This window comes from Rhododendron vialii, chromosome 13a, assembly GCF_030253575.1.
Source record: "Rhododendron vialii isolate Sample 1 chromosome 13a, ASM3025357v1".
Classification (NCBI taxonomy): Eukaryota; Viridiplantae; Streptophyta; class Magnoliopsida; order Ericales; family Ericaceae; genus Rhododendron; species Rhododendron vialii.
Window position 1 is genome coordinate 10707996 of NC_080569.1, and position 16194 is coordinate 10724189.

At 34.2% G+C, this 16194-nt stretch overlaps 1 protein-coding gene across 3 annotated transcripts; it reads right to left on the reverse strand.

The window, feature by feature from the left end:
* Positions 1 to 11493: 11493 nt before the first annotated feature.
* Positions 11494 to 14818, reverse strand: LOC131314907 (putative GATA transcription factor 13). 3 transcript variants are annotated; one of them, XM_058343829.1, is made up of 3 exons: positions 14683 to 14818; positions 13446 to 13707; positions 11494 to 12367 (listed from the first exon to the last, which is right to left on the reverse strand). In XM_058343829.1, exons 2-3 carry the CDS (start codon positions 13692 to 13694, stop codon positions 11702 to 11704), a joined length of 915 nt encoding a protein of 304 aa, XP_058199812.1. In that variant the 5' UTR covers positions 13695 to 13707; positions 14683 to 14818; the 3' UTR covers positions 11494 to 11701. The 3 variants fall into 3 exon arrangements, with proteins under 3 accessions (XP_058199812.1, XP_058199813.1, XP_058199811.1); XM_058343830.1 differs by having other exon boundaries at positions 13446 to 13721; positions 14683 to 14807; XM_058343828.1 differs by lacking the exon at positions 14683 to 14818 and adding an exon at positions 14524 to 14657.
* Positions 14819 to 16194: the final 1376 nt, after the last annotated feature.

A 16194-nucleotide genomic window follows, 5' to 3' on the forward strand; every position in this document is an offset into this window, starting at 1 on the left:
TCTTTTCGGATCAATCGGACAAGCGGGCTGTCCGGACAGCTCGCTTGTGGCCTGTGGGTCCTCTTTGCGCGTTTTTTTTTGAAAATTTGAACCGTATATCTTGTAGAGCCCACAAAATGTGTCTACGCAAAAAATCAATTTATCCAGACGTCGATGGATATGTCAAAAGTGGAGTTTATATATGGAAAAATAGAAGACTGTGATTTGTCAACTTTTTTTAAAGTTAAACTGTTCACGGTAGTCTATTTTTCCGTGTATATTTTTCTACAAGATGCACGGTTCAAATTTTTTAAAAATACACATGAAGGGGGCCCACATTGGGGTTGTCCGAACAGCCCTTTGTCCCGTTGATCCAGACAGAACTTATTCTCATTTGTGTGTGATTGTAACATTGTTGTTGTGCATAAAGAATAGGAGTAGGTCGGGGCAGAAACTTATTTATATATATATTGCCAGTACAGGGTGCAGAAACAAACTTTTTTTTTTTTGCGGGTACATAGTAGTGCAGAAACAACATTTGAATAGACCAATTTATCCCGTGACCATTCAAGTAAATACTCTGTTACTTCATCCGTCCTTATTTAATTATCTACTATGATTTTACGTGTATTTTCAACGACTTATATCTCTGAACGTGTATTGCTAAAAATATGCAATATGGATCTTATTTGATAGATCTCAATTTTTTCTATAAGACAATAATTTCAAAAACATTAAACATAATATACATTGAGAGATATAAGCCGTTAAAAATGCACGTAAAACCATAGTAAACAATTAAATAGGGACGGAGGGAGTACTAATAATTATTCATCTGACTAACATGAGAATTGATATTCGCGCTCCAAGATTTACTATAGGCGCTCCACCTTTTTGTTTTTACAATGTGATGTTGCCAGCAACATCATAGTGTAAAAACAAAATATACACTGATGTTGCCAGCAACATCACAGTACAAAAACAAAAAAGTGGAGCGCCTGCAGTAAATTTTGGAGCGCGAAAATCAGTTCCCGACTAACATTTACTCCATATATATATATATATATATATATATATAGAGAGAGAGAGAGAGAGAGAGAGAGAGAGAGAGAGAGAGATGGCACGTAAAACCATATGTATTGGTACGTACCCACATTAACCAGTCTAGCCACTTAAGATTATAATCTTCTCTTTCTTTGCTGTCCCATTCTGAGGTCAAGTTTTGGCATTTATGCCTTGATCACGCCATTCGGCTAAATAAGCTATTTAATTTATTTTTTTGTTTTTATTTAATTTTTTTTCATATTTATTAGTTTTTCGTCAATTTTTTGGAGATTATTGTTTCATCATGACGATAGGAATCTAAAAAGTAAAAAATTATGATCGAAACCTAATTTTTTTAAATAAAGACAAAAATAAGCTAATAAGTCAATTTTTTCGTCTTTATTTAAAAAAATTGAATTTCGATCGTAATTTCTTACTTTTTAGATTCCTCGTCATGAAGAAATAATAATCCTCAAAAAATTAATAAAAAACTAGCAAATACAAAAAAAATTGAAAAAAAAATAAACCAAATGACTTATTTAGCCGAACGGCCTTAATCCGAACGGCCTTAATTGGTTAGTAGACTGTCTTAATCACTCCTTAATCATTAATTTAATAATAGGAGTACCATTTTCCAGTAAGATTCCAGTGATGAAAAGTTTAGCAGTGAGAAGGACATTTTATCAGTAAATTTTTAATGAAATCAGGTACACTGTTTTAACTGCAACTGTAAAAATGGCAGTACAAAAGAAGTCGATGACAATTCGACGATGGTTGACATCCTACAACCTTACGTTAATTGGATCCGGATAAATTAAGTGAGAAATTTTTTGGTATACCGGGTATACCAAGCCCCATGATATTCCCTCCGTTTTGTTTTTCATTTTTCGGCCATTTTTCGATCATATTTGAATGATCGATTTCGTTCATTTTATAGAGTTTGGCGAGAACTTCAATGATGCCAAAAATTGTGTTCATCGACTTTATTTGATACATGATCGACATACATGAAAATTGAAGAAAATCAAAACAGAGTCCAAAAACCCACTGAATCAAAACCCAATTTTGGTTATGCTAGCAACCGGATATTCATGTTCCACGTTAGAAATAGCTGACCATAACCCGCTAATTTCGGGTCGGGTTCGACAATGGCGCTTGGTATCTCCGGGATATCTAAAAGTTTCTCAAATTAAGCATTCCATCACATTAGTGATTAACTTATGCACCATAATTTTTTGGTTTTATCCTTATTCAATTTTTTTTCGCGTTTGTTAGTTTTACGCTAAATTTTTATGTGATATGGGTTCGTCTCGTCGAGAGGAATCGAAAAAATTTAAAAATTGATTATTTTTACACAAGTATTTTGGAAAATATCCAAGAACACATCCAAAAAATGTTCAAAAACTGACTTTTGGAGTTTATCTTTGGATATTTTTCAAAATACTTGTATAAAAGTCATAATTTTTTATTTTTCTGGTTCCTCTCATCTTAACGAAACTATATCACATAAAAGTTTGCCGTAAAACTAACAAAAGCATAAATAAATTGAATAAATACAAAACAGGAAAAATTATGCTACATAAGCTAATCACTAGAGTAAACACCCGAGCATGGAGAATAATAGACAAAAACTAGTACTCCCTCCGTCCTAATTTAATTGTCATTTTTGGGAGTTCGTGTCACGTTTCAATTGATTATATCTTGTAATTTTTATAGCTGGTTAGAATAGAACGAGAGATAATTAAATTGGGACGGTGAGAGTACAAAATAGTTGAACTTACAATATAACTTTCACATATGTCAATGCAATTCGGTTGATGTCTATGCATTTTTTTGCAGATATCAATACACCTTTTTTGCTATTATTCAAAGCCCAATAGGATTTTAGTTAGCATTTTCCTTCTTTTTTTTGACTAGCATAAAACGCAGTGTAATTGCACTCTAGTAAGCCGAACCATGGTATATATGGTCCCCTCTTATGCGTTTTGTTTGTGATTTGGTGTCTCCATATACATAGTAATTTTTTCCTCATATGTTTGGTTTGTTACATTTCCTCGACTGTCATGATCACCATCACCACTTCTTGGGTTGCGGTTGGCTCCTCTAGAGGACCGCCGCATAATGAAGGTGGTAAATTCATTCTAAGGCACGTAATCAGTTGTCCGACAGTCATGGTTGCCTCTTTAAGAGAAGGTTTTAGCGGACATCAATGATTCCGGCCAATAACCAACCCAATGCTTGCAGCCATCCTCATCCAAAGTTGGCATCTTCCGGAGGTAAAAAAAAGTCGTTCCGGTCAAAGTTGCCCATAAACACTATTATAGGAAATATGCATAAAATAAATCTAGTAGGAATATAGACCTTCGCATATAGTATGTGTAACTCTCCGCAATACAATTACCACAACAGTGATCTTCAATAAGTATAAACATGTACTCTCCTGTCCCAAAAACGATGTTAGTTTTGATATTCGTGGCCTTTTTATATTGTTCATATATGTCCATTTATATATATATATATATATATATATATATTTTTTTTTTTTTGAATTTAAAATTTTTGTATAATAGAACTAATTAAAAACTCCTATCAAACAATATACATATTGCATATTTGGAAATCTATATTGAAAGATATAAATAATTGAAATTGACACGAATATAAAAAAAATTGGTATTTTTTTGGGACGGAGGGAGTAACATATATTATGTTTAGCAGATCGAATTTTGAAAAGAATCGACTTTTTGTTCATAAAATGGGCTCTTTTATATAATTTTGGAACATTCTGTTTTGTAAATCGAATACAAAGTATTCTTTCAACGCAAAAAGTTAATTATCATTCTTGTGATGGCATTTATGTGAGTCATTCTTGTCACATAACCCTAGCTGACCCTATCTCTCTCCCTCTCTCTATCTCCACCCTAATCACCACAACTCTACTTCTCCCCCCTAGATTTCATACTCGCGTGCGGCAGCGAGAGGAGAAGGTCATTGAACTATTCTGATTCCCTTTCTTTGTTCCCCCCCCCCCCCCCCCCCTTCCTTTTTTTCTTCCATCTCTTCATATCAATGACTTGGCATCTGATCTGTGAGAGTTGTTAGTTTCGTCTTTGGACGAATTTTGTCTACAGATCGGGTTCTCTCAATTGAGGTTGCTTCACAACGATATATGTGCTTAGCGTTCTATCCCTACACGATATCTTTATTTGTAGTTCTTGATCAGAGTTCATTAGTGTATTTATACTTGATTGAAGTGCATCTGATCATCTGGGTATTTGAGGTATTTTGTATTCAACTTTGCACTTTTTCTTGTTTGAGACTCCTAATTAAATGTTAGACAGTTTAAAAAGTGTCGTCGTTGCGTCGGGCCATGTCTAAGTTAGGATGAAAGACAGCGGTTATCTTATGATTTATTCATTTTGTATTTGTTAGACGATTAGTTTAGTTTTGTCCAAGTTCTTTGTAATGGTCTCCATTTTGTAAGTGTTATTAGGCGTTTATCAAAATAGTCTTCCCACTTTTGACAAAAAAAAAAAAGAAAAAAAAGATTGCATTTATGCATTCTACCCGTAATTAATTGTCTAGTAAATAACTTTTCCATTTTTTTAACCCTGTACACTTCAAAGTTGGTGTTTAGTGCTTGTACTGTGCTTTAGTTTAAGGACTAATAGGGGTGTTTTCACAAATAAAAAACTAAAAACTTAACGTATTTTATTATCTCGTTTCCACTAACAAAAAGTTTCAGTATTTTACCATCTCGTTTTCACTAACAAAAAAGTTGTTAACAAAATCTTTTTTTGCTATAGTAACTTTACTCACAAACCGATCAACAACTTATTCACTACCAGAAATAAGTTGACATTTTTCAACAACTTATTTGCTATCGGAAATACCTAATAATTTTCGAACCACAAATAAAAATCTATAAATTTTTCTATATCGAAAACACCCTATAATGCAATTTTAAAGTGCATTTATAAGAAAAGGAGAGTAAAAAAATACTTAATCTGTCCCAATTTACTTGTCATTTTTTGAAGTTCGTGCCACTTTTTAATTAATTATATCTTGTAATTTATTATTAGATGATTTCGAAAACACTAAATTATAGAACAAATCGAGATCTATCAAATAAGATCCATATTGGATATAAAATTCACTACCATTTTAAAATATAACTAATTTTTTAATCCAGTTAAAATAAAACTGGAACAAATAAATTGGGACCGAGAGTATACTACTGTACTATACTATTACCCTCTTTGGTTGATTTATAGAATTTCAACTCGACTATTTGAATGGGACAGTAACACAAGTTTGGTCAAATTTCCACAAGGGAATTGAGATTTCCATATCCATGCTACAAAACAAGCGACAACCAAACTGACACACCACAACCACTGGATCCCACTGTTTCCTCACATTTTAAAAACCACTGGATCCCACTGTTTCCTCACATTTTAAAATCGTCGCTTTCGATCTGTCCTTTCTTTCTTGCCTCTTCCCCTTCTTTCACCAGACTCCATTAACTGCTGCTTGTCCTCCTTCAACCCGCCCCCCATCACGCGCCTTGGTGCTCGCTCAACCCACCCATCTCGCCGCCCGTTTGCCGATGGAATTAGTTTTTGGTAGATACCAGTATTATACGCAACCCAACGATTGCTTGTTGGTACCGACCAAATGGTTTACATACCCAGCCCGACTCATGGGCCTTACACAAATGATTTGATCTGTTGGTAAATTTGAAAATAATTTTTTTGTATATATATGAGTCCTCTTCTCCTAAGAACCACTTTAACTTAATAAAATAAGAATTTTCCTTTTCCGACAGAATTTCAATGATCCAAGTCGTTCAATATGTTCAGAACGTGATTTAAGGGTACCCGCGAGAAATCAGCAAAAAAAAAAGATCGGAAAGGCTTCATCCGAGAAGTTTTTGTTTGTTTTTTATCGAACAGTTCAAATAAAAACTGTTCGGATGAAGCCATTCCTGGTCATTTTTTTTGCTGATTCCTTGCAAATACTCTTAAAATCACGTTCTGAACACATTGAGCGGCTCAGATTATCGAAATTCGAACGGAAAATGAGAGGAATGGAGAGGTCCTTATTTTAACTGCTCGGATAAAAAAAAATGACCAGGAAGGGTTTCATCCGAGCAGTTTTTATTTGAACCGTTTGATAAAAAACAAACAAAAACTGTTCGGATGATGCTTTTCTGGTCATTTTTTTTGCTGATTTTTCGCGGTTACTCTTAAAATCATGTTCTGAACACATTGAGCGGCTTGGATCATCGAAATTCTATCGGGAAAGTGAGGTCCTTATTTTATTAAGTTAATGTGGTCCTTAAGAGAATGGAACTCTATATATATATGATAAGGGAGGATAGGTATGTGATTAATTTATTCTGAGATGAATATGAGTAGGTGGATATTGAATTAAAAGAAAAAAAAATCATTTTCATAATTATAAGGCAGATATATTAAGGTAGGTGTTGTTATAGTATTCAGCTTCAGGCGGATATATAATTCAGAGATATTATATTCCTCTTTTATATCCCGTATGGTAAACACCAAATATAAATAATTCAGGTATATTATCCAATGTAACAATATATCCGTCCACTACTATATCCCGTTAGCAAACGAATTGGTATTGTGTTTCTATTTATTACACTAACAAAAATATAATCTAACACAAGATTTTTACCGTCAATGTGAAATATAAGTGGACCTATAATTAGGATATTCCTCCCTTAGTTTGCATTTTAGGTTTTCTTTACAAATTTATTTTATTTTTAAGTCAAAGTAATGTACTCTCTCCGTCCCCATTTAATAGTCGTTTTTTGGAGTTTGTGACACTTTTCAATTAATTATTTCTTGTAATATATAATATAATATTTTATGTTATTTTAAAAATATTATCTTATAGAACTAATCGAAATTTATCAAACAAGATCTATATGGGATATCAAATTCATTATCAATTTAAAATATATCTAATTTTTTATCCGGTTAAAATAGAAGAGGTACTATTAAATGTGGACAAAGGGAGTAAATAACTTCATAATTTTTTATTGTAGCTTTTAAAGTTAATTAAGATATTCAAATTAGGCTCCATTCTTCCTGACTAAAAGTCTAAAGTTATTTTGGGTATTTTTTTATTGAGCTTTTCATCGTAATTTTTGAGATTAATCATTTGTCTCAAAGAGAAAAATTATAAAAGTTAAAAAATGTGAATCGATGTTGTAAAAGGTTTGTGGTTGTTTGAGACAAATTATTTTGACAAATTTTTAGATCCTAGCTTATAAAAATCAAGAATATATGTCAAAAATTTTACATAACTGATTTCTAGAATTTACAGATTTTGAGAATCTAAAAAAGAAAAGAAATTCTCAAAATTTCAAAGATGGGTTTGGTTAGTTTTTGGGATTTCGTAACACATATTTTCAAGAAAATGAATGATATTCTCATAATCTCACATTAGCAATAAGCATGTTTTTCATTTTAAACCAAAAATCCGAAATCTGAATTCTGCAGCAAAATCTGAAGCCAAAGTCTAAAATTTGCATCCATAGCTATCGCAAACAAGCACTTCTTATAAAACTAAGCTTTAGACAAAAAAGAAAATTGTTTGTTATTTCGTCTTTGTTGAACTTTTTTTTTTCTGTCTTTGGTCATAAGTTTTTACTTTTTAGACTTCTCACATCGAAATGGATAAGTAATTCAAAAAATATGACGTGAATTTAATAACAATATTTTTAAAAAGCCGAACAAAATACACAAAATGAAAGAAAAAAGTTAGGGGAGTGGAGTTAGTAGTACAAAAGCATTCCAAAAAAATTTACTACCGAAGAAGCAACACAAATTTTGGTGATAGTTTAAAGGGCATTTGGTAACCTTTTTGTTTTCGGTTTTTATTTTTATTTTTTAAAAATTAATGAAGAAAACTTGTCTGGTAAAAAGTTTCTACTTTTTTTGTTTTTCATAAACTTTTTTTTAGAGTATTTGTAAACTTTAGAAACTACAAAAAGGTGTTTTCCCCAGTTTTTTTTTTTTTTGAGAAACACAAATATTACCAAATATGTTTCTTGTTTTTGCTTTTATGAAAATATAATAAACCTATTTCTACTTCTAGTTTATTAAAAACTAAAAACTGACAAGGTTACCAGATGCACCCTTAGCTAGTGCCGATTTTTGACATACACCGAAGATGCGGCTGCATCAGACCTCCACTTTTTGCCTATTTTTAGGGGCCTCTAATTATATATCCCCTTGTATTATGTACACATATAAAAGTAGTAAAAAAAATGTTAGGCCCCAATTTTAATGAAAGTTTAATAGATAAGACCCAAAAGATAATAGTAAAAGATGTAAGATGTAATTCTTAAAGTTTGAAAAGGTTGATCAAATCTTATCTTTGCTCAATTACGCGCAAGAAAGATTGAATGAATTATGCTCTCCATTGAAAAGGATATGGTGGCTACATTTGATTATGAGAGCTTAATTAGTACTCTATTACTTTTGCCGTGAAAAAATCCAAGAAGAGTGATATTTAAATAATACATTTTGAATTAATGAAATGATTATCTAGCCTTTTGGTAGGGGTAATATGGTTTTAAATACTTGAAACATTTTCTTTAATTGTTTTTTATTTTTTTATTTGTAAGTTATATACGACCTTGTTCGGTTTAGGGTTTTGAATTCTAATTATTATCCCGTTTTCTCCAATTATTACTCTTATTTTTATTTTTATCTCTTTTCAATAATTATTCCTATTTGCAATCATTACTATATTTTTCTCTATATTCATTACCTACAAATCTAAAATTTCAAAACAAACAGGGTTATAGAGATCTTCATTTGAAAAAGTTTACATCGGACCCTGAAAAATTCAGAACCGGCCCTGAGTTTAGGGCTAGAGTGATCCCAAGCTCCTAGCAGTTGGGCTATGTTTATGGCAAAATTAATGCTGTATTTTGATGAATTTTTAAGAAATTTTGTAAGATAATGAGTGGAGAGAGAAGTGCGAGTAATGATTGAAAATAAAGATAATGAATGGAGAAAGATAGAGAACAAAATTAAAATAATGATTAAAGATGAAAATGAATAATAATTAAAAATAAGAATAATACAGTAAGTATTTTTTGAATTTGAGAATTTTTTTTCAAAAACCAATCTAAACAAAGCATAAATGTTTTTGACAACTAAAGATAATACCCCCAAGGGTAGCAGCCTATTGTGGCAAAAATTATACTATGCCCTTGGGGCATGGCCATGTGGTGTCCCAAGGGCTCTCTGCACCACACAAATATGTGCGGACCACATATTTCTGTGGTGCAAAAAGCCCTTGGGGCACCATATGGCAATGTCTCGTAGGCATGGAATAATCTCTCATACAGTGGGGATGGTTACAGATTTTGATTGATTTGGTGTGGTGTCAGGGAAAAACAAGGCCCACGTGTCGATACCTGGATGGTCGATCTCCAGAGTGGAGGACATGACATCATAAAGGGATGTGGACCATTGTTGGTAATGCAGGTGGGGACGGTGCGGGGGCCCACTCCCCACAGGAATCTCTGTCGTCTTGTCTTTCAAAACTTGTCCAAAATACACACAGCGATGACTCCACCCTGCTGCCGCCTTCAACTTGGACTTTGCGGATCAAAAAAAACAAAAAACTGGACTTTCAAAAAGTTCATTTTAAAGTCGAGTTCGAGTTGGATTCAACTCGGCATTGTCGAAGCTTCGTCTAGTTGTCGAGAATGCGCGTAGCTAACGTACCCTCGAACGTAAAGAGTGCAATTTTTAGGAATTCGAAAATTGAATTACGAGTCACGATTTTTAGAAAATACAATTTGTGTTCGGATAAAATGTTCTACGGTTTGTTTCCAATCTAATTCATGAGTGACGGATCGGTTCCGATTTTATTCTCGGATTATCAAGAAATTTTTGTAGAATTAAGTTTCAACATCTCTAAATACTCCTATATTACACATCTTACTATTCCGGGTTTATCTTATACTCATTAAGTCCCAATTTAATAATCCTTTGTTCTATTCTAATTGGATAAAAAATTAATTATATCTTTCAACAGAATAAATTCTTTACACAATCAGTGTAAACATTTGTTTCTTTCAAATCAATTATATTGCACCACATTACCATGTTCTATTGATTGGGACCACCATTTTGCAACGTAGCGCGATGTAATTGATTTGAATTTTGTTTGATAGATCTCGATTAGTTTTATAATATAATATTTTTAAAATCACATAAAATATTATAAATTACAAAATATAATTAATTAAATAGTGATACACACTCTTAAAGAAGAATGTTAAATTGGGACGGATGGAATAACACGTTTTTATCCTATTTAAAAAAAGAATCACACTTTATCCCCTGATGTATATGTGGACACATATATCACAGTCAGTTTTGTTAATTCACGATTTTTAATTGAAACAAAAATGATATTCACACAATATTGTGTGAGTAACATTGTTGTAAATGAAAGATTGGATTGATTCGTGTCCGGAATCGAAACAGAAAATGGACGATTGGATTGAACACCTATACATATCGGATTGAGTTGATTTTCTCAAGTCCGCTCGGATTTTTTTTAATAATTATTTTTTTTATAAAATTATTAAACGGTTCAGATCATCCGTGCACCGTCGGCCGCCATGGTCGTTTCCTTAGACTTTCGGGTAGCAAAATTTCTTCTTAATTACGGTGGGCCTGCACTGCAGGCTGTTGAAAGGGCTGGACTTGCCATTAAAGCTCGGCTTCGACAAATCAACTAGTTGATATTTTATGCACTATTCGGTAAGGAAATTGATATTTACGCTCCACTTTTTACTGATAGCGCTCCATTTTGTTCATAAAGTTACTAGTAATTTCACGTTAAAATTGGAGCGTTATTAGTAAAAAGTGGAGTGCGAAAATCAATTTTCATTTGGTAATTGGATTTGGGAGGAGAGATAGAAAGAGAAATGTGAGCAATAATTAAGGAGAAAAGTTTTTTGGGACCGTGCACAGAGAGAGTTACCGAACATGGCTAGGTGTTAAGGTTCAGCTGCTATATTCGTTTGACTTGATGAGGCAATCCGATCTTGGAACAATACGATCCTAATTGAACTGATTTCTAGTAAATTGACGTTTTCAATTATCAAAAGCTGAACGAGCCGACTAGCATTTTGCTTGAACTTTCGACGAACCTTGAACTTACTTTGAAAGCTTAACGAAACTCATAAAATGGTCAAGTTTAGTTTGGTTAGGTAACAAACCGATCTTCAACGAGCGAATGCAATCTCAAACTCGAGTAGCTTGATTCGCATACAACCTTGCCTGCTGAAAGTTCACTTTGGTGTTGCTTTCTTTATTTTCTACGGAACGGTTAAGCTTTTTATGCGAACTGTTTCCGATTAACTGTACCCATAAAAAAATTCCCCTATTTTTGTTTCATCAAAAACATCAAAATGTTCTGGAAACACCAAAAAATGAGATTGTTCACTTCTCTGATACAATGTCAAAACCCTACTAAATACTGTTCACTTCTGCTGAGAGACTGCTGCTATCATATACCTCACAACGACGATCCGATCATCTAATTTTCCTACCTTTCATTCAGCATTTTTACAGAAAACATTAAAACCCCCACAGTCCTGAAACTATATGAATCAACGAAACAAGCTCCCATTCAAAGGATATTGCCCGGAACTTCCTAATACGCAATCATACAAATAACCACTCAAAGGAACAAATTCTGGTGGCGGCGAAGATGGAGGGTCTATCTCCTTATCAATGAAAACTCCCTGAAGAGCCTTCTTGTCCGTCTCAACAACCTGCCTCGGGGAATTTGAGCGCATAGACTCTATGGTTGGTCCTTGAAGAGCTTTCTCCCTCATCTGGATAACCTTTTTGTGGGAATTTGAGTGCATAGATTCAACAAACGTAGGACTCGCCAGTGGCCGGTACTCTGGAAGGAGGCGGCCGGACCTATACCGGACCCCACATGCGTTGCAAAGGGTCTTGGGCCCCATTGGCCCTTCCCTCCACTGTGGGGTGTCTTTAGCCGCGCAATGCGAGCATCTTTTAGTTGCTGAAGACCGTTGAGAGGAATTGGATAGCTCTGATAGCCACTTTCTTTTCTTTGGTTTCCTTTTGGAAACTTCACTTGATCGTTTGGAAGTTGACGATATGGGGGCCAACAACTCTCTCCACGGCTTGGTGGTTGAAGACCGTCGCTTGGTGCGACTGTGGACCCCAATGGGTGTTTCAGAGGTGATGCGTTCGAGGACTGAGTCTGGGCTGGGTGATTGGAATGCACCGGGTGAATTCTCGCTCTGAAGACAAGATTAATGAACAACGAACGCAAGATTAGATGAGAGACAGAGAAAGTTACTGCATTTGGCCAAAACTCTCTGGCTAAACAACTAAAATTAGTCTTCTATCTAAATGAATTAGAAGGAAAAGGAAACGTGGCACTCAATGTTTTACGTACATGAAATCAACAAATTATATCCTAAAACACAATTGATCAGCTTTGGCATCACATGGTTTCAAGGGCATGGTGCCAAAAATCTTAGCTATCGCATATTCAATCGAATTGAAGTACTTCATATACACACTACTTTCAGATTCTGTCAGTTCAACCCTGGATTGTTAGAAACTCATGATCATAGGATCACATAACTTTGCTCCAGTACTTCCACATCAAGTGCAGTAATACAGGTTCTAAAACTTCAACACTTGAATCCAAATGCTACTTCCACAAATATTACAACACTCTTTTCCAATTTAGTGTCCAAGGCAGTTTCTCCTAAGTGCAACAGGGCATATTCCCAATGTGAACATGTACTAAACATCCTTATTCAATAACAGGTAAGGGGGGCTGAACCATGCTGAGCCCATGAAAGTAACAAACTCCTAACTTCTAAATTGACCGCAGCACCCATGCATCAAATAAGAGTAGCAAGTAGAATAGTCCTTCCCACATGTGAGTCCTATAGGTGTCTTGCATACGACTGCTGGGTGCAACATGTGTCTAAGTATCTCGTTCATTAGTTCCTCAAACGAAATAGTCATTTTATTTTCTCTTGTTCAGGTAAAAATTGTGCTTAAAAGTTCTTTGGTAAGTAATTGTGCCTAAAACTTATCATAAGTATATCATAATACAAGTATTTCATGCATATTCACTACGAAAACTCGAAGTACTAATGATGCCTGCTTCGTGAATTAGCCAACTATACTTGTCAGAATCATATTCCAAAACCTTTACCCAAAGGATTTGACACGGGTATCTCTTGAACGCAAAGGAGTTCATACAAAATAGAGTGCCATGCATGCATACAATTTCGTATGATAAAACGGCAATTGAGTTTTCTGCTTAATTCCAAACGGTCACATAAACCATGAACTCACCGGACCAGAGATGGTAGGCACCAAGGCAGCATTGCCAGTGTTGTCACCAAAAACTTCAGATGGACCCATAAAAGCTTCCGAAGGAATCGGCCCAAGAGCCTTGAACTTCTCGTCCCAATCTCCTTCATCGAGACAATCCCCTTCCAAACATTCTTTGGGCAAGTCAAGAAAATCCATATTTGGCATGGGAAAAGAGTCCTTAGTGTCAATTTTGAAGTCAATTGCGTTCAAGAATCCCCACCCCTTCATACTGACTGATTTTCTGCAGAGCACAGAATATGACAATCCAACAGACTCAAAGCAAGGCAATGTTATCAAGCAATTCTCGAACAAGGTATATAAACAAACAATTCTTGAATCAAAAACAGTTCTTGAACGAGGGTATTAAACAAACTCCAGCAACGAACCTAAAAAGAAATCTTTATTGGCTCTACCTCCTACTAGTATTTTTTACTGAAGCCAGTGAATCTTCTAGGGGCAGACACACATATACGATTCATAAACAAACCCCAATATACATATTATATATACATGTATAAAAGTATATGCGTATTTGACATTGACTATATGGCAATAACCATTGGGGTCAAAAGAGGAAACATAATCTAATTAATTAGATTGGATTGGATTGTTTTGCGTTCAACATTATCCAATATGGGTATTATGTAAATATATTCTCTACGCAAAATCTTATTGAAACTTAAATGCTAAGAAAAGGGCTAAATACTATAGGAATTATCCTAATTGTCGTAAAGGGGTATATCCTTATTGGCTAATTTTAATATTTCCAGCACATCAAATCATGGGATAAAACGAAAAAAATCTTTGTTGGAAGGAAACAAAAATTCCATTAAGGATAACAAATCCACGTGTTTAATTAGTACTAGCATTTTCCAAATATGATACGAAGACGTTTCTAGAAAATTTCATATCGTCCAGAGAATTGTATCACCAAGTTCTCCGTTTGGTTGCTGAGAAAACACAAGAAAACAGACTGCCGCAAGCAAGATAATCAAACTACGACTACCGGGCACAGTGCCCTTTTATTTAATTACGAGTGTGGAAACCTAAAGCGTACCCAAAAGGGTCAGAGCACATTATTTGCTTCGACATTTTCGGCCATTCTTTTCGCACAAACCAAAAGTGCAAAAGGCGGTGGGAAAGCAAAACCTTTTAGATAAACCCTAATAAGAGCCACATGTTGAGTAAAAGGGCATAAACCCGAGTGAGGACTCACCAGGGTAAGCAAAACCCAGCTCTTCGCTATCCCCTTTTCCAAGCCATTTTGCTGCTTACACGAGTATGTAAATGTATGTCACTTTGCTGAGAAGATATGGATAGGGTTTTAGAAGTTGGACCCTCTCTTTCCATTACTAGTATATATTTGTTTGAATTTGGTTTTTGTATTTTTCATGGGGGAAAATGAGTGTACATCGTCAATTGCTGGTGCATGTGACCACGCCTTGTCCATTGCTATGCGGTGATAATTGCTTAGAAGGGCTCCAACTTTTTTTTTTTAGTTTTTTTTCTTATTGACTATTGAGTCTTGGTTAATTTTCGAGCAACTCTGTTAATCTGAAATTTCGGAGTTAAGACTAGATAAAATCTCAAGTGATCTATTTGCTTTAACAAGAGATGAAAGTCGAACCCGCGAGTTTTAAAATAAGCTCTTAATTTTGCTATCATTCTCGACCAACTCCTTGCGATTATTCCACCCTTTTTTTTTTTTTAACATTCGGTTACAGGAGATTAGGCAAAGTTGCAAATACAAACTACTCCACTTTAGTACTAATAAGATTTACATCACGCTTACTGGTGACTACAAGAGCCCCCTTATTCATTAAAATTGTCAACTATTCAGGTTACCCATTGTTGTTTTAGCCAATAAGTCAATGTTTAAGTTTCAAATTAAAAGAGGATACTCTGTACATGATTCAACTCACAGAGGCAAATTAAAGTTTGCCAAACCTTAATAAAATGATAGATATACTAACAAATTATATACGTATACATCCACACCCTTGATTATTTTCCTCAGCTTTTGCCTTCAATTGACAGTTGAACATGGAGGTTTTTCCTCTTAGTATGGATCTAGAAGTCGTAAAGAAGCAAGAAAATAAGAGAGCAAGGAAATACTCACAGAAATTCAATTTGGGTAAATTACCAAAACCACCCCTAAGGTTTCTAAATATTATAATTTGCCCCTCACATTTTGGAAATTACAAATTATCCTCATGTCGCATAACAAATTACTCCATTGTCGTGATACCCTAGAAAATTCGACAAAATCTGTTTGACATCAAATTCTAATCACAATGAACCAAACTATCTTTTTGTAACCAGTAAAAAAACTATTTTCATACCTCGCCTTTCACAATCTACAAAAGAACAATGTGATCCATTATTATAAGAATTTATGATGTCAGAAAGAGACATATCCTGTAAATTTCTTAGCAGCTACTAAATCACAATAGGGAATAATTTCTAATTTTTCAAATGTGAGGGCAATCTATAATTTTCAACAATCTTGGGGGTGGTTTTGGTAATTTTCCCATTCGCTTTTCTGTAGTTACAAAAGAGGAAAGCATTCATATTCTTCTCAATTTATATCTTTCATACTTCATTTTCATTTTCCAGGCATCCAAAAGGAAAACAAGAAGAATCGGTTATCAGATCCTCAATTTTCTGGCACTTTCACTGTCTTCTAGTTATAGACATCAATATCTAACCATATTTCAGTAAAATAGAA

Bases quoted from the DNA above. Each gene is read 5' to 3' on its own strand.
- LOC131314907 (XM_058343828.1), bottom strand. From the start codon at position 14,558: ATGTCGAAGCAAATAATGTGCTCTGACCCTTTTGG. The intron at 13,708-14,523 runs GTACGCTTTAGG...TGTGCTCTGCAG, and splicing joins ATGTGCTCTGACCCTTTTGG to AAAATCAGTCAGTATGAAGG. The intron at 12,368-13,445 runs GTGAGTTCATGG...TCTTGTCTTCAG, and splicing joins TGCCTACCATCTCTGGTCCG to AGCGAGAATTCACCCGGTGC.